The sequence below is a fragment of the Esox lucius genome, chromosome 16 (genome assembly GCF_011004845.1).
Source record: "Esox lucius isolate fEsoLuc1 chromosome 16, fEsoLuc1.pri, whole genome shotgun sequence".
Taxonomy (NCBI): Eukaryota; Metazoa; Chordata; class Actinopteri; order Esociformes; family Esocidae; genus Esox; species Esox lucius.
Genome location: NC_047584.1, coordinates 33,579,279 through 33,597,836, shown reverse-complemented (window position 1 = coordinate 33,597,836; position 18,558 = coordinate 33,579,279). Strand labels below are relative to the sequence as shown.

Below are 18,558 nucleotides of genomic sequence, written 5' to 3'. Positions count from 1 at the left end.
ACTTAACTGTCTGTCCTTGGATGGTCAGTGTGGGTACTTAACTGTCTGTCCTTGGATGGTCAGTGTGGGTACTTAACTGTCTGTCCTTGGATGGTCAGTGTGGGTACGTAAACTGTCTGTCCTTGGATGGTCAGTGTGGGTACTTAACTGTCTGTCCTTGGATGGTCAGTGTGGGTACGTAAACTGTCTGTCCTTGGATGGTCAGTGTGGGTACTTAACTGTCTGTCCTTGGATGGTCAGTGTGGGTACGTAAACTGTCTGTCCTTGGATGGTCAGTGTGGGTACTTAACTGTCTGTCCTTGGATGGTCAGTGTGGGTACGTAAACTGTTTGTCCTTGGACTCACTGTCACCCTGACTCACTGCCTACCTGTCTCACTGACTTACTGTGTCACTACCTGCCTGTCTCAATCTCACACTGACCCATATTCTCACTGACTCACTGTCTCACTGACTGACTGTATCACTACTTGCCTGTCTCACTGTCTCACTGTCACATTGGCTCACTGTCTCACTCTCACACTGACTACCTGACTCACTGTCTCATTGCCTGCTTTTCTCACTGACTCACTGTCTCACTGCCTGTCTGTCTCACTGTCACATTGGCTCACTGTTTCATTGACTCACAGTCTCACTGTTTCAACGACACACTGCCTGCCTGTCTCACTGTCACTCTGACTCACTGTCTTGCTGTCACACTGTCTCACTGACTCACTGCCTGCCTGTCTTGCTGTCACACTGTCTCACTGACTCACTGCCTGCCTGTCTCGCTGTCACATTGGCTCACTGTCTCCATGACTAACCAACTCACTGCCTGACCGTCTGTATGTTTGTCTCTTTTCTGCAACATTTCTCTCTGCAGTTTTTAGGTTACGTTCATCCATTCACCTTTGTCACCAATTTGCAAGTTGTGCGTTCCTCCTCCACAAATCTCCCAGCAGCCTCAGTCATGGCGGGAAGAAGCCCAATGATCCGAGGATTTCAGCTCCGTTCGTAATTCATTAATTTGCTGTTTCCCCACAGTCACTCACCCGGAATAAAGCCGTCTGAAAAGTCCAGCTAGCTTTTCCGCCGCGGAGCAGAAATGGGATTGTGGCTGACTGATCACCAAGCTTATATCCTCAGTACTCCCTCTGTGTTATATCCTCAGTACTCCCTCTGTGTTATATCCTCAGTACTCCCTCTGTGTTATATCCTCAGTACTCCCTCTGTGTTATATCCTCAGTACTCCCTCTGTGTTATATCCTCAGTACTCCCTCTGTGTTATATCCTCAGTACTCCCTCTGTGTTATATCCTCAGTACTCCCACTGTGTTATATCCTCAGTACTCCCTCTGTGTTATATTCACAGTACTCCCTCTGTGTTATATCCTCAGTACTCCCTCTGTGTTATATCCTCAGTACTCCCTCTGTGTTATATCCTCAGTACTCCCACTGTGTTATATCCTCAGTAGTCCCTCTGTGTTATATTCACAGTACTCCCTCTGTGTAATATTCACAGTACTCCCTCTGTGTTATATCCTCAGTACTCCCTCTGTGTTATATCCTCAGTACTCCCTCTGTGTTATATCCTCAGTACTCCCACTGGGTTTTATACACAGTACTCCCTCTGTGTTATATCCTCAGTACTCCCTCTGTGTTTTATCCTCAGTACTCCCTCTGTGTTATATCCTCAGTACTCCCTCTGTGTTTTATTCACAGTACTCCCTCTGTGTTATATCCTCAGTACTCCCTCTGTGTTATATTCACAGTACTCCCTCTGAGTTATATTCACAGTTCTCCCTCTGTGTTATATTCACAGTACTCCCTCTGTGTTATATCCTCAGTACTCCCACTGTGTTATATTCACAGTACTCCCTCTGTGTTTTATACACAGTACTCCCTCTGTGTTTTATACACAGTTCTCCCTCTGTGTTTCATACACAGTACTCCCTCTGTGTTTTATACACAGTACTCCCTCTGTGTTTTATACACAGTACTCCCTCTGTGTTTTATACACAGTACTCCCTCTGTGTTTTATACACAGTACTCCCTCTGTGTTTTATACACAGTACTCCCTCTGTGTTTTATACACAGTACTCCCTCTGTGTTATATTCACAGTACTCCCTCTGTGATATATCCTCAGTACTCCCTCTGTGTTATATTCACAGTACTCCCTCTGTGTTATATCCTCAGTACTCCCACTGTGTTATAGTCACAGTACTCCCTCTGTGTTTTATACACAGTACTCCCTCTGTGTTATATTCACAGTACTCCCTCTGTGATATATCCTCAGTACTCCCTCTGTGTTATATTCACAGTACTCCCTCTGTGTTATATCCTCAGTACTCCCACTGTGTTATATTCACAGTACTCCCTCTGTGTTTTATACACAGTACTCCCTCTGTGTTTTATACACAGTACTCCCTCTGTGTTTTATACACAGTACTCCCTCTGTGTTTTATACACAGTACTCCCTCTGTGTTTTATACACAGTACTCCCTCTGTGTTTTATACACAGTACTCCCTCTGTGTTTTATACACAGTACTCCCTCTGTGTTTTATACACAGTACTCCCTCTGTGTTATATCAATAGTACTCCCTCTGTGTTTTATCCACAGCTTGTAAATTCTCTAACATCCCCTAACTATTGACATTAATGAAACTTAGAATCAACCATATTGTAAAAAACGCTTCATTACCTACAGATGCCATATCATAATTGGCGCTAGTTTGCTACAGTATAGTTGGACAAATATACTGTTCCAAAAGGAAATGTCAATTTCATCTACATTCACCTTCCTGCTGTAGCAAACCTTCTCAAATGAAGATATTGCATCTGTAGATAATTTTCTGCAACAATAGCTTCCTCTATTCTGCTTGATTCAACCAACTAAAGTGGAACAAATGGGCATGTAGTTCAAATGAGCCTGGAGGTGTCATGTCCACTTCAGCTGCTCCTCAACTTGTAGTATTCATTCAAAAGCAAATTACTTCTGGAACGAAAAGTAAAAAATTTCTTCACGGAGCTGACCAATGCCACAGCAACAAACATATTATCACAGTGTAAGTATGAATCTGTCACTTCGGAGACCATGGAGGTGTGTTTCAAAGGTCACCTGGAGTGCATGGGAGTTCAAAGGTCACCTGGAGTGCATGGGAGTTGACAGCTTATGTCAATGTGAGCATACGTAACATTCTGTGTGTGTGTGTGTGTGTGTGTGTAAGTGCGTAAGTGTGTAAGAGTGTGTGGTATACAGCTTGTTTTTTTTTTCTGATAAAGAACTGGTCTCTGCCGGTCTCTCCTGGTATTTGCCGGTCTCTCCTGGTATTTGCCGGTCTCTCCTGGTTTCTCCTGGTCACTCCTGGTCTCCTGGTCTCTTGGACCCCCTTCCCGTTGGACCCCCCCTCCTTGCTCCAACCTTCATTCTTTCTTTTCAGAACAGCTTTTCAGAACCATGGCTAAACAACCCGTTTTTTATTGTGGCTGTTTTAATATTCTCAGTCTCTCTCTCAAATTCATTTTTATATTGCTGATAGGCATTGAAACATTGTGTAAATGTCTCCAAAGCATTGATGCACACAATATAACACATTGTAAAGAAGTAATTAAATAATACATAATAACCAAATAGTAATAATAACCAAATAGAAATGACAACATTGATAAGATGGCTACTCTTTCTCTCCTTTTCTGCTCTCTTTCCCTCCTCTCTCTCGTTCTTTTTAAATTGTGTCTCCTGCTGAACCCACATAATTGATGTATTTCTCCATAAAGGAATGGTAATTAAAGTAATGAGATTTTCAGAGTGAAGTGTAGCATGCCAAGGAAGGTTTGAAGGGAAGAGATGAAGCACGTTGCTTTGATACGTGTGTGTGTGTGTGTGTGTGTGTGTATGTGTGTGTATGCGCATCTATGTGTGTGTATGTTTGTGTATGCGTGTGTGTGTGTTTATGCGGTCATGTTTGCACGTGTGGACATGTGTAGTTTTGATTGTGTGGTTGATTGTGCTATAAGGATGTATGGGTGAGCCTCTCGCCTGTTCTAATAGTCTCTCTCCCTCCTCTTTCTTTCACTCTCTCTGCTCTTCTTTTTCTCTTCCTGTCTCCCCCCTCTCCCCCCTTCTCCGCCTCTCATTCCCCTCCCCTTCTCTACCTATTCAAGACCTCATGTGTCCTTGTAGTCACCAGAAATCATCTATTGGCTAATCAGTGTTGTAATTATGTGTGTGTGGGTTATTAGAGATCTGTCATTAGAGAGGTATCAGATTACTTGTTAGTAATACCACCAGCCCTTCTCTCCAACACAAAGAAACGCACACACACACTCACACACACATAATATGTACTGAATGTGTCCGTCTGTGTGTTTGTTGAGAAGAGGTGGTGGTAACGAGACTACTGAGAGTGAGATGCCATCATCAGTAGTGACATCACACAGGAGTTGTGGAAGTCACCAAGCTGCTGTTTCAGTGAACAGAAAGTTGGAGGAGAGACTGGAAATAAAATATCATGAGAGGAAAGAGAGAAATGGAAATAGGTGGAGAGAAAAGAGTAAGAAATGGAGGGAGGGAGACAAGAGAGAATGAGAGAAAGACAGGTGAATAGAGAGAAATAAGGCTAAAGATGTTATGGGTAAAGGTGTAATGGGTACAGATGTTATGGATGAAGATGTTATGGGTAAAGATGTTATGGGTGTAGATGTTATGGGTGAAGATGTTATGGGTGAAGATGTTGTGGGTGAAGATGTTATGGGTGAAGATGTTATGGGTGAAGATGTTGTGGGTGAAGATGTTATGGGTGAAGATGTTATGGGTAAAGGTGTAATGGGTACAGATGTTATGGATGAAGATGTTATGGGTAAAGATGTTATGGGTGAAGATGTTATGGGTGAAGATGTTATGGGTGAAGATGTTGTGGGTGAAGATGTTATGGGTGAAGATGTTATGGGTAAAGATGTTATGGGTAAAGATGTTAAGGGTAAAGATGTTATGGGTCCTGTGAGTACAGTTAGAGTTGCATCCGCTAACGCAGGACAGGCTAATGAACTGACCTGAGTACACACCTAACACCTCTACAAACACACCTTGTGATGGTAATTCCACAGATAAGGAGCAAGTACAGAGACAAAGTTTGCTTGGCACAATAAGCAGTTTATTTGCAAATAGAGAGATGCGTCAAAAGCTTACAAAATAATCCTCTGAGGAATCTCTGAGGTAAATTCCTGAACAGTCAGTATTTATTACAGTTAAAAGGGGTGTGGTAAGATGCTGCCCAGCTGTCTAATGTCACACAGGTTTTACCCAAAGGGCGAGCTGTCCCCCCACCTTATCCTTCCTGCCCTATGTGTTTACTGTTGTGTTTACCCAAAGGGGCCAATTGCCCCTAATTCCCCCAAGGGCCACATTCCTAAGGAACAAAGGACAGATACCCTTATTGGTTTAGGCAGATAAACAGATGGTCAGAGTATCTAATAATCCTCTGATATTATACAGAAATGTGTGTCACAAACAAAAACCAGAGTTACATACCAGGTAATAGAAAAGCAGACATTTCTCAAATGTACATTAGTTCACGAATTTCCATAACAACATCTACAACCACACTACAACATATGGTGTGTGTGTGTGTGTGTGTGTGTGTGTGAGAAAGAGAGAAAAAGCGCTTGTGTTTGTGTCTCATTTTAACTTTCTCATAACTTCTTCACATTTCTACATAAACTCTTATCACCGGCAGTAAACATAGAAGTTATAGTCAGAGCTTGACTTAGCCAGAATCCACACCGTTCCAAACGCTTTAGTTACTGAACCTCTTATTGAAAACAGGCTCAGAAGAACTGTGGAACTCCTCCTGCACAGACCACTCACCTAACAGGTGTACCAGACACTTTGAGCACCAGCCACACATTAGGTGAATCCACACCTCATAGAAATGTAAAGTTGCTAGGAATGGACTGTCCTCCAGTGATGGGTTACTAGGAATGGACTGTCCTCCAGTGATGGGTTACTAGGAATGGACTGTCCTCCAGTGATGGGTTACTAGGAATGGACTGTCCTCCAGTGATGGGTTACTAGGAATGGACTGTCCTCCAGTGATGGGTTACTAGGAATGGACTGTCCTGCAGTGATGGGTTACTAGGAATGGACTGTCCTCCAGTGATGGGTTACTAGGAATGGACTGTCCCCCAGTGATGGGTTACTAGGAATGGATTGTCCTGCAGTGATTGGTTACTAGGAATGGACTGTCCTCCAGTGATGGGTTACTAGGAATGGACTGTCCTGCAGTGATGGGTTACTAGGAATGGACTGTGCTGCAGTGATTGGCTGCTAGGAATGGACTGTCCTCCAGTGATTGGCTGCTAGGAATGGACTGTCCTCCAGTGATTGGCTGCTAGGAATGGACTGTCCTCCAGTGATTGGCTGCTAGGAATGGACCTTTAATCTGGTAGATTCACAGAGAAGTCAACATTTTGCAAACACACAGATGGACACACACATACACACACAGATTCTTGTAAACACACACATTCATGCACACTAAAACACAGACACCATCCCTCACCCAGGTTGCAGATGTCACTTTGAATAGTAATTATTGAGGAATCACACATATGACCCTGTTCTGTTCGATCATTCCCTGAAGACCAAAGCACATCCCCCCAAAACACACAGTCTTTTAGCAGCAATGCAGTCGTCCATGTTCCCGTTTCCCAGGGGACAACATAGCCTGACAGCTCGCATGGAACCCACCGTATGGACGATTAGCGCCATTAGAACATCAGTTCTCCTCAATAAGACATAGCCATACAGAAACACACACTCACAATGACACACACACACACACATGCTCAGAAGGATTCACACGCACACATTCACAGATCCAAAAACACACTGTTCTTGTGAACTTTTCTTTGTAATTGTTTAACAGTATCTTTCTCCTTACCTATCTGTCTATTTCTACCTATCTCTATCTCTACTTTGCTGTCTGTCTGTTTCTCTGTTGGTCTGTCTGTCTCTCTGTTGGTCTGTCTGGCTCTCTGTCGGTCTGTCTGTCTCTCTGTCGGTCTGTCTGTCTATCTGAGAAGCCTGTTCCAACATGATGTGCAGTAACAGGTGTCCTGTCTCTGTTATGTCACTGGCGCATTTAATAGTGAATAAGTAGGGCAACCAAACCATCAGAGAGGCTGCTCAGAGGGTAGAGGGGGATAAGGGATGGAAAAGGGAGAGGGAAGGAGGATGAGGAGGGTGGAAAACAGGAAGGAGGGAGGAGGAGGCAAGAGGTGGAGGAGAGGAAGGACAGGGAGAAAAAGTGATGGAGAATATTTGCTGTCTTTGCTTTGGCAACAGGAGATGTTCTTTGCTGTCGATCTACTAAAGACCAGTGGTTCATTGTGATGGTGAGTGCAACATCACAGCCCTCCTCCCTCGTCAGCCTTAAAGGATCCCCCTGAATGTGTCTGTTAGCTCCTTAAATGGGACAGAGTCCAAGTAAAGATGGGGATGGTTGACTGGGATGTTACAAACATCAGACGCGTGATGTCCATGCGTTTGAAAACCTTCCACATGCTGTGTTCAGCCCGGTTGTTCTTCTCCTCAGCGTCCCCCGGTTCTCTCGTTGCTTTGAGAGGGTTCCGTTGTGTTGTCAGGGAGAGTTAAGATAACAGATTGTTTTAGGAAATGGATTTAATGTGCTGCTGGAGGCCCGGATGTACTGTTACCAGTTTTCTGCTTCAGACAAGAACCACCTTATGTTAGAGACTTTATAAGCTTACAATCGATTTCTCTCTCCTTCCCATTCCCTCCCCCTCTCCTCCCCCACTCCTCCCTCTCCCTCCCTCTCCTCCCTCTCTCCTCCCTCTCCCTCCCTCTCACTCCCTCTCCTTCTCTCTCTCCCTCCATCTCACTCTATTCAGCCTCCCTCTCATTCTTTCTCTTCCTGTCCTCCTCTCCCTTCTCCATCCCTCCCTTTCCCTTTCTCTCTCTGCCTCCCTGTCCTCCCTCTCATTTCTCCTCTTGCTGTTCTCCTCTCCTTCTCTCTCTCCTCCATCCACTGTTCCTTAGGAAAGTTGTCAGAACACTTCTGCAGTAGGATTGGAACGTTGCCACAGTGTTAATGGGTGACATAAATGTTCGTGTGTAACATATTTGTAACACCTGTGTAACATACTTGTTTCTTCATTCCAGCTCCTCTGACTGATAAGCCACCAAAGATCCTGTATCCTCCAGAGAACAAGATCAGCAACCTGGAGCTGCAAATGGGTGAGATGTTCAGCTTAACTTCACCTGTATGTGTCTGTGCGTTAGGCCAGTGTGTGTGTTGTGGCTAGTGATGCAGTGGTCCTGCTGTTTTACACAATGTCTTTCATCTTGTATGTCCGTGTACCTGCGGTGCTGAAGGCCAGAGGTACTCTGTGTTTACACCAGAGGAGGGCACCAAACGGCAAATGCATCTCTAAAGGGTCGACTTCACAGATTCTCTTAGACTCTAACAGCCCTGGAGTTTAGACAGATTGACTGGACCAGTTTTACCTTCAGAAGACAAACACTGGAAACCCAAATAGTTCTTATGCTTTTGTCCCTGTGTCTTTCCTAAACAATGGAGAGGAGGTCAGGGTGAAGGAGGTACCTGGGGGCAGGAGGAGGGAAACTGTGTGTGTGTTCTTGTTTGAGCATGTGTGCGTGCATAACAGTATATTGGCTGATAGCTGGGCACAGTCAATTGTCCACATGGCGTGGTGCAGTCTGAATGGCTAAACAGCTTCTGTCAGGCTAAAAGGAATTGGCACATTGTGTGTGTGTGTGTGTGTGTGTGTGAGTGTGTGTGTTGGTGTGTTGCCCCACAGACAATGCTAGTCTTGTCTTCAGTGTGTTTATGTTGTAAGGGACAGTTATTGGTCATTTACACGCATGGCTGACCAAAGGGGGAACAGAATATTGCTAATGGACAGACATGCTAGCCAGTGCTCACAGGAACACGTGTACCAAACACCACACAGACATACAGACCAAAGTGTGTGTGTGTTCAGTGGTCGTAGCAGAGAATTAGAGACACTCAGAGAAACAATAGTAAATATTTTAAAAGCCTGACTCCATTTTGTTTTTCATCAAACCCTTTTTCACAGAGCAGGAAGAAGCCTCTCCACTGTGACGCACCTCGCTCTTTCTTCTTTTCATTTATTCTCGTCAATTCTTAATATTTGTTGAGTCATGCTCCTAGCAGCTTTATGGAGCGATGGAGCAGATTTACTGTGGGAGCAGCAGCCACCAATCCGTCCCTGATGGAGGGAACGAGAGAGGGAGGACAGAGGGGGTGGATGTGGAGGGATAGAGAATGATGGAGAAAAATAATAAAGACTAGAAGGGATGGAGAGAGAGAGAGAGAGAGAGAGAGAGATAGATAACGCAGGTATCTGTAACAGAGGCAGGAAAAAGAGAGGGAGGGATGAATGTGTGGAAGGAGGGATGAATGTGTGGAAGGAGGGCAGTAAAAGTGGCGGCGTAAGCACAGGGATAAATCTGCCAGGAGAGAGCTGCCGGGAAACTCAGCTTGCTTTATCTCCTCTGCAAAGCTGCCGGCCAACGCTGGCCCCACCCAGCACCATATAAAGACACTCCAATACTAACTGTAAACACACACACACACACACACAGACACACACTGGCCCCACCCAGCACCATATAAAGACACTCCAATACTAACTGTAAACACACACACACACACACACACACACACTGGCCCCACCCAGCACCATATAAAGACACTCCAATACTAACTGTAAACACACACAAACACACACACACACACACAGACACACACTGGCCCCACCCAGCACCATATAAAGACACTCCAATACTAACTGTAAACACACACACACACACACAGACACACACTGGCCCCACCCAGCACCATATAAAGACACTCCAATACTAACTGTAAACACACACACACACACACAGACACACACTGGCCCCACCCAGCACCATATAAAGACACTCCAATACTAACTGTAAACACACACACACACACACACACACACACACACACAGACACACACTGGCCCCACCCAGCACCATATAAAGACACTCCAATAATAACTGTAAACACACACACACACACACACACACACACACAGACACACACTGGCCCCACCCAGCACCATATAAAGACACTCCAATAATAACTGTAAACACACACACACACACACTGGCCCCACCCAGCACCATATAAAGACACTCCAATACTAACTGTAAACACACACACACACACACACACACACACACAGACACACACTGGCCCCACCCAGCACCATATAAAGACACTCCAATAATAACTGTAAACACACACACACACACACACACACACACAGACACACACTGGCCCCACCCAGCACCATATAAAGACACTCCAATACTAACTGTAAACACACACACACACACACACACACACAGACACACACTGGCCCCACCCAGCACCATATAAAGACACTCCAATACTAACTGTAAACACACACACACACACACACACACAGACACACACTGGCCCCACCCAGCACCATATAAAGACACTCCAATACTAACTGTAAACACACACAAACACACACACACACACACACACACAGACACACACTGGCCCCACCCAGCACCATATAAAGACACTCCAATACTAACTGTAAACACACACAAACACACACACACACACACACTGGCCCCACCCAGCACCATATAAAGACACTCCAATACTAACTGTAAACACACACAAACACACACACACACACACAGACACACACTGGCCCCACCCAGCACCATATAAAGACACTCCAATACTAACTGTAAACACACACAAACACACACACAGACACACACTGGCCCCACCCAGCACCATATAAAGACACTCCAATACTAACTGTAAACTCACACAAACACACACACACACACACAGACACACACTGGCCCCACCCAGCACCATATAATGACACTCCAATACTAACTGTAAACACACACAAACACACACACACACACACACAGACACACACTGGCCCCACCCAGCACCATATAAAGACACTCCAATACTAACTGTAAACACACACACACACACACACACACACACTGGCCCCACCCAGCACCATATAAAGACACTCCAATACTAACTGTAAACACACACAAACACACACACACACACACAGACACACACTGGCCCCACCCAGCACCATATAAAGACACTCCAATACTAACTGTAAACACACACAAACACACACACAGACACACACTGGCCCCACCCAGCACCATATAAAGACACTCCAATACTAACTGTAAACACACACAAACACACACACACACACACACAGACACACACTGGCCCCACCCAGCACCATATAATGACACTCCAATACTAACTGTAAACACACACAAACACACACACACACACACAGACACACACTGGCCCCACCCAGCACCATATAAAGACACTCCAATACTAACTGTAAACACACACACACACACACAAAGTCGTTTCCTTGGTAGGGAAGCAGTCAGGAACCAACACAGGTCAATGAGAAACAGTGAATGTCATTTTCAACCGTCTGGATTATTTCAGTGCAACAGCTCAGTGGGAGTGGAAAGGCTTTCTTTTCTAAGTACAGAAATGAGAGAGGGCTTGCAGAACAATGACAGGATGGATTGATGTCGGTAGGAAATCACTCCTTGCTGAACGAAATTTGAAACTCACCATGGGCTTCAGTAAATTCAGTTGCAGTAAATGTTACTGTGACGTGTCAAAGTTAATAGGCTGTTTGTAAATAGGCTTTCATTTGAAGGGTTTATAAGGTCCGTGAATAGAAGGGTTTTTAGGTCCATGAATAGCCCTGGGTTCACACGACTCGCACAACTGTCTTGTCAGGTTGTATCACTGAAACAGTATTTACAAGATCTAAGAAATATATATATATAAGAAAGGGAAAAACAATTGTATCATACAAATGATTGTGCAAATGCATGCATTCTTCACAATAAAAATAGACTAAAAACATTTTAAGAATTTCCTATGGAAATAACATGAAAATACTTATATACTCTAATTATTCTGACACCTCAAAAAAAATATTATCTGCAACTAGATCTACTGTTTCATCTTGAACCTTTTACCAGGAACTGAAAAACTACCAAAGAGTTCAGGAAGCGTTTTTCTTTCCCACATCGTTTATCATTTAGCGCCAAGCATTAGGTTGAATGACAGTAAAACACCTGAAACACTTGAAAGAAAAGTGTGATTTATTTTACATATGAACTAACAAAATAATGTATCTGCCTAACAATCTAAGGCCCTATTCGTTTTTAGAAGGTCAGTGTATATGATTTATTTATAGACTGTAAGACAGTACAATACTCTGTCTAATCTATCTAAATCATTCTATAGCACAGGACTTGAAATAAGGCCTACTCCTGTTAAATTATTAGGTTTAAATATGTTTGATGTTAGAAGTAGGCAATATATTTTATTCATACTTTTTTAACAAGTTCATTGATGTGTTATTCCTGTCAGTTCACTCCTTGGTGCCAAAGGTGGATATGCCCCTTGGATTCAAAGAAGACAAGTACTTGGTCAACAGACATTGTCTGGACAGGTTACTCCAACGCTGTGTGAACAAAACATCTCCTAGCCCGACTTTACTGAGGGAGACTGACACTCACTACACTCCACTTCCCGGGGTTTGACTGACAACACAGTTCACTAGACACTCTTTTTCCTGTTCTCTGGACTCTCACCGTCTCCTGTTTGGTATTTCCTGCGTGTCATATTTTTATGTGATAGCTTTTGTCTAAATCAGTTCTGAGTCTAGCTGCAGGAACTGCTGTTCCTCCATATTTGGTTTTTACTGTTATTTTGCCAGGTATGCTAAGAACACATTTTGTATTTACAGCCACAACCCAGGAGACATCAGGGTTTACTGTTCAGGGAAAGACTTAAAGCCTGTTGCTGTGTGAAATCTTACTAGGGCGGGTTGTCAAAGTCTGTAAAGTCAAAGTTTCCTTGTGGGCGGATGTGACTCGGACTTCCACCAGGCAAACTTTCTCTGTTCTGGCTTAGTTGGTGCTCCTCTGCTTTTCAATCCTGCTCATACATACAGACTCGTCGGGTTTCAGTAGAACGTCAGGCAACACAAGGACCACTGTGTGGTGGGACCCCTGTGTGGTGGGACCCCTGTGTGGTGGGACCCTTGTGTGGTGGGACCCTTGTGTGGTGGGACCCTTGTGTGGTGGTCGCTTTAACACAGAGGACCCCCCGGCTACCAGATTCTGATTGTACTAATGAGCCCCCACGCCAGAATGGCTAATTACATTTGAAGAAGAGCCCATGGCAAGCCTCCACTAGACCAGACAATTTCAAAGGACTCAAATCCAAGCTCAGAGATTCCTGCCCTGTGGCTGACTACATGTTTAACAGGCTTCAAGCCTCCCCTGTCACTCAATAGAGCAGGGAGCTTACAAAGCCAGGGCTCGATTTCCACAGGGGACTGTTAATCGGTCTGTAGAACACCGTCTGATAAATTATACTATAGACCAGTGGTTCTCAAACCTTTTACACCGCGTAGCACCTCAGAATTTATTACACTGAACATACCCCAATATTCAGTGTTCCAAAACATTTGGGACACTGCATAAAAAGCAAATAAAACAGAATGCAATGATGTGCAATTATTTCTCCTTGTATTTAATTAAAACTTGTACAAAGACAACATATCAAATGTTGAAACTGAGAAATGTTATTGTTCTGGGAAAAACACATGCCCATTTTGAATTTGATGCCAGCAACATGTTTAAAAGATTTTGGGACAAAGGGCATGTTTACCACTGTGTTGCATCACCTCTTCTTTTAACAATACTCTGTAAGTGTTTAGGAACTGAGGAGACCAATTTGTCTATTTTTGAAACTGGAATGTCCTCCAATATTTGCCTGGTATAGGATTTCAGCTGCTCAACAGTTTGAGGTCTACTTTGTGGTAGTTTTTGTTTCATAATGCGCCAAATGTTTTCAGTGGGTGACAGGTCTGGACTGCAGGCAGGCCATTTTAGCACCCAGAATCTTTTACTGCAGAGCCATGCTGTTGTAATACAGAATGTGGTTTGGCATTGTCTTGCTGAAACAAGCAAGGTCTTCCCTGATAAAGACGTTGTCTAGATGGCAGCATATGTTGCTCCCAATCCTGTATATAATGTTCAGCATTAATGGTGCCTTCACAGATGTGCACAAATGCACCCCCATACCATCACGGATGCTGTCTCTTGAACTGCGTGCCAATAACAAGCCAGATGGTCCCTCACCTCTTTTGCCCAGAGAATGCATCTTATTGCAAATTATTTACAATTTTGATTTGTCAAACCACAGGACTGTTTTCCACTATGCCTCAGTCCATCTTGAATGAGCTTGGGCCCAGAGAAGGCAGCGGCATTAATGGATCTTGTTTATGTATGGTTTTTTCTTTGTATGGTAGAGTTTTAACTTGCATTTGTGGCTCCAAGTGAAAAGTGTTCCTGAGCCCATGTAGTGATTTTCACTACAGAATTGTGCCTGCTATTAATCCAGTGCTGCCTGAGGGCGAGAAGATCACGGCCATCCAATATTGGTTTTCATCCTTGTCCATTGCGTACACACATTTCTCCAGATTCTCTGAATCTTTTAATGATATTATGTACCATTGATGATGAGATCCCCAAATGTCCCCAAATGTTATTCTTAAATTGTTGCACTATTTGTCTGTGCAGTCTTTCCCTGAGTGGTGAACCCCTCCCCATCTTTACTTCTGAAAGACTATTCCTCTCTGGGATGATCTTTTAATACCCAATCATGTTACTGACCTGTTGTCAATTAACCTCATTAGTTGTGAGATCTTCCACCAAGTTTTTTTTTAGCATTACACTTTTTGAGTCATTTGTTTCCCCTGCTCCAGCTCTTTTTTTTAAGTATTGCTGGCATCAAATTCAAAGTGGCCATATATCTTTCAAGAAACAATAACATTTCTCAGTGTTCAACATTTGATATGTTGTCTTTGTACTCTTTTCTATTGAATATAGGGTTTAAAATATTTCACATCATTGCATTCACTTTTTCTTTACATTTTACACAGCATCCCAAAGTTTTTGGAAATGGGGTTGTCAATAGATTTTCATGCACTGAACTAAATAAACTGACATTTACTCAGCTAAATAGGCTGTCCTGTACCATAGGTTTCAGTGATGTTCCTGTATAGTCCTATATAGCCTCACTAAAATTGGCTGGTTAATGTTTTACTGAATGTCATATCCAACTGTATCTTTACAAGCCACCTGAGGGATTCGCTGTCTGACTGATGGGACCACAGAGTCCTTGTCCACAATGCTGGGACCATGCTTTCAACATTTGATATGTTGTCTTTGTACTCTTTTCTATTGAAAATAAGGTTTACATTATTTGTACATCATTGCATTCTGTTTTTCTTTACATTTTACTCATTTCCAAACTTCTCTGGAAACAGGGTTCTCTATCCACTAAAGGGAGCACCACTTACTACCAGTGGTGTGCATACTTTAGTTTGAGAACCAGTGCTATAGACCTACTGGTTACAGACCTACTTCTCATAGACCTATCAGCTATAGGCCTATTGGTCATAGAATTACTGGTTACATTTTTTATGTTTACAGACATACTGGTTACAGTAAAAAATACCTACTGGTTACAGTCAAACTGGTTAAAGACCTACTGGTACAGACCTAGTGGTTACAGACCTACTGGTTACAGACCTATTGGTTATAGACCTACTGGTTACAGTCAAATGGATTAAAGACCTACTGTTTACAGTCAAACTGGTTAAAGATCTACTGATTACAGACCTTATGGTTATGGACCTCGTGGTTATAAACCTACTGGTTAAAGACATACTGGTTACAGACCTAATGGTTATAGACCTACTAGTTACAGACATACTGGTTTTTAACATGCTGATTACAGACCTGCCGCTGTTTTACTGATAAAAAGATAAGTGCTTTCCCACTGGCTGGTGGATTAGTTTTGCCTGGTAATAATTCCCCTTGTTATTAGTGGATATGATTGTCCATTGCTCCATTGTTTTCTTTTCTCTATCTACAGTACCAGAAACACCTCCACCATTACCAGTTCCTACCAGTTCCACTTTCCCTGTGGGCTGAGATGGTGTATTCCACCTCTCCTTTCCAGAAACCCAAAGAGTAATTCCCACTGTGACATCCCGGAGAATATCCGTCATCCCTGGAGATATTTCGATAGGGAGGGAGTAGGCTACACACACTCACACACTCTCTCTCTTTCTCTCTCTTGCGCTGTCCATCACACACCCCTTGAGATGTTCCCTCAGGTCAATTTGTCATGGATTCACTGTCCCAGAGTTGAGGAGTGAGACTCACACATGCTTACACAGCAGTCCATCCAGAGCAACACACACAAACATGCACAAACACACAGTCACAGAGAGCAGTTCACACACATGCTAACGTTGCAGTCCTTTAAGTGTGGGATAATTGTTAACTGATAACTAAGTGTTTTATCAACCTCCTAAGCCAGCATATGGGAGCATTCTAGTGGAAAGGAGTTAGTAGTCCATTATTTCCGCGGCTGGGCTTCCAGCTCACAGGACAGCAGTAAAGAGGTATGTTTTACTTTTTACACACACATAATAAATATCACACTAATAAACACACACATTATCACACTAATACACACATTGATAAACACACTGATATACACATACATTATCACATGGACAAACAAACATTATCACACTTATCCACAAACAGATCATCTCACGGATACACGTACATTACCGCACTGTTACACGCACATTATCACATGGATACACACGTGCATTATCACACTGTCACACATACATTATTCCCCTTATATACCGATACATTATTGCACTGTTGCACACACACTATCACACTGTTACATACATGTATTAGCACACTGACCACACATTATCACACTGATTCATACTCGTATTATCACAATAACCACACATTATCACATTGATTAATTCATGTATTTTCACATTGACCACACATTATCACACAGATACATACACATATTATCACACTGACCACACATTATCACACAGATACATGCACGTATTATCACACTGACCACACATTATCACACAGATACATACACACATTATCACACTGACAACACATTATCACACAGATACATACACGTATTATCACACTGACCACACATTATCACACACAAAACATACACATATTTTCACACTGACCACACATTATCACACTGATACATACACACATTATCACACTGACAACACATTATCACACAGATACATACACGTATTATCACACTGACCACACATTATCACACAGATACATACACACATTATCACACTGACAACACATTATCACACAGATACATACACGTATTATCACACTGACCACACATTATCACACACAAAACATACACATATTTTCACACTGACCACACATTATCACACTGATACATACACACATTATCACACTGACAACACATTATCACACAGATACATACACGTATTATCACACTGACCACACATTATCACACAGATACATACACACATTATCACACTGACAACACATTATCACACAGATACATACACGTATTATCACACTGACCACACATTATCACACAGAAACATACACGTATTTTCACACTGACCACACATTATCACACTGATACACATACAGGTTATGGCATCATTAGATATAGTGATACTGAGATGCTGGCTACCCTGTTTTCCATTGATGTTTACTGTCTTCTTGTGATGAATGTAAATGTGATAAGAAGACAGTAAATGTGACCTGAGCATCGACACACAACACACCTTAAAAGACGAAATATTTCATTTGCTCCAGCATGAATTCATGAAGTTCTCACCTTTCTCTCTCTCTCTTTTTTTCTTTTCCTCTTTTTTCTCTCTCCATCTTTAGCTCTCCCATCCTCTTTCTGTCTCTATCAACCTTCCTTTTTCAGTTAAATTAAAACTTGTTTATTGGCATGACATGACAATGTATAGCCAAAGCATATCAGGAAATAGCATTAATTAATAATTGAGCATGGTTGTGCGAGAAAATCCCAGTAACTAAGCAGATTGTGAAATACTCAGACCGGCCCGTCTGGCACCAACAACCATGTGATTGGTTGATTAGATAATTGCATTAATGAGAAATTGAACAGGTGTTCCTAATAAATAATAATAAATAATAATAAATAATAATAAATCTCTAACATGGAGAATGTATCTCTACCCTGGAGAACGTATCTCTACCATGGAGAATGTATCTCTACCATGGAGAATGTATCTCTACCATGGAGAACGTATCTCTACCATGGAGAATGTATCTCTACCATGGAGAACTTATCTTTACCATGGAGAATGTATTTCTACCATGGAGAATGTATATCTACCATGGAGAACGTATCTCTACCATAGAGAACATATCTCTACCATGGAGAACGTATCTCTACCATGGAGAACGTATCTCTACCATGGAGAATGTATCTCTACCATGGAGAATGTATCTCTACCA

General features: G+C 42.8%; 1 protein-coding gene across 6 annotated transcripts in view; it reads left to right on the top strand.

The window, feature by feature from the left end:
• il1rapl1a (interleukin 1 receptor accessory protein-like 1a) overlaps positions 1–18,558 on the top strand; it is a 244,764-nt gene that overhangs the window by 166,283 nt on the left and 59,923 nt on the right. For all 6 annotated transcript variants that reach the window (XM_013137830.4, XM_013137829.4, XM_020054754.3 and 3 more), the window contains one exon: positions 8,161–8,235. In XM_013137830.4, the coding sequence (XP_012993284.1) occupies positions 8,161–8,235 (75 nt within the window). The remainder of the gene's footprint in view (positions 1–8,160; positions 8,236–18,558) is intronic.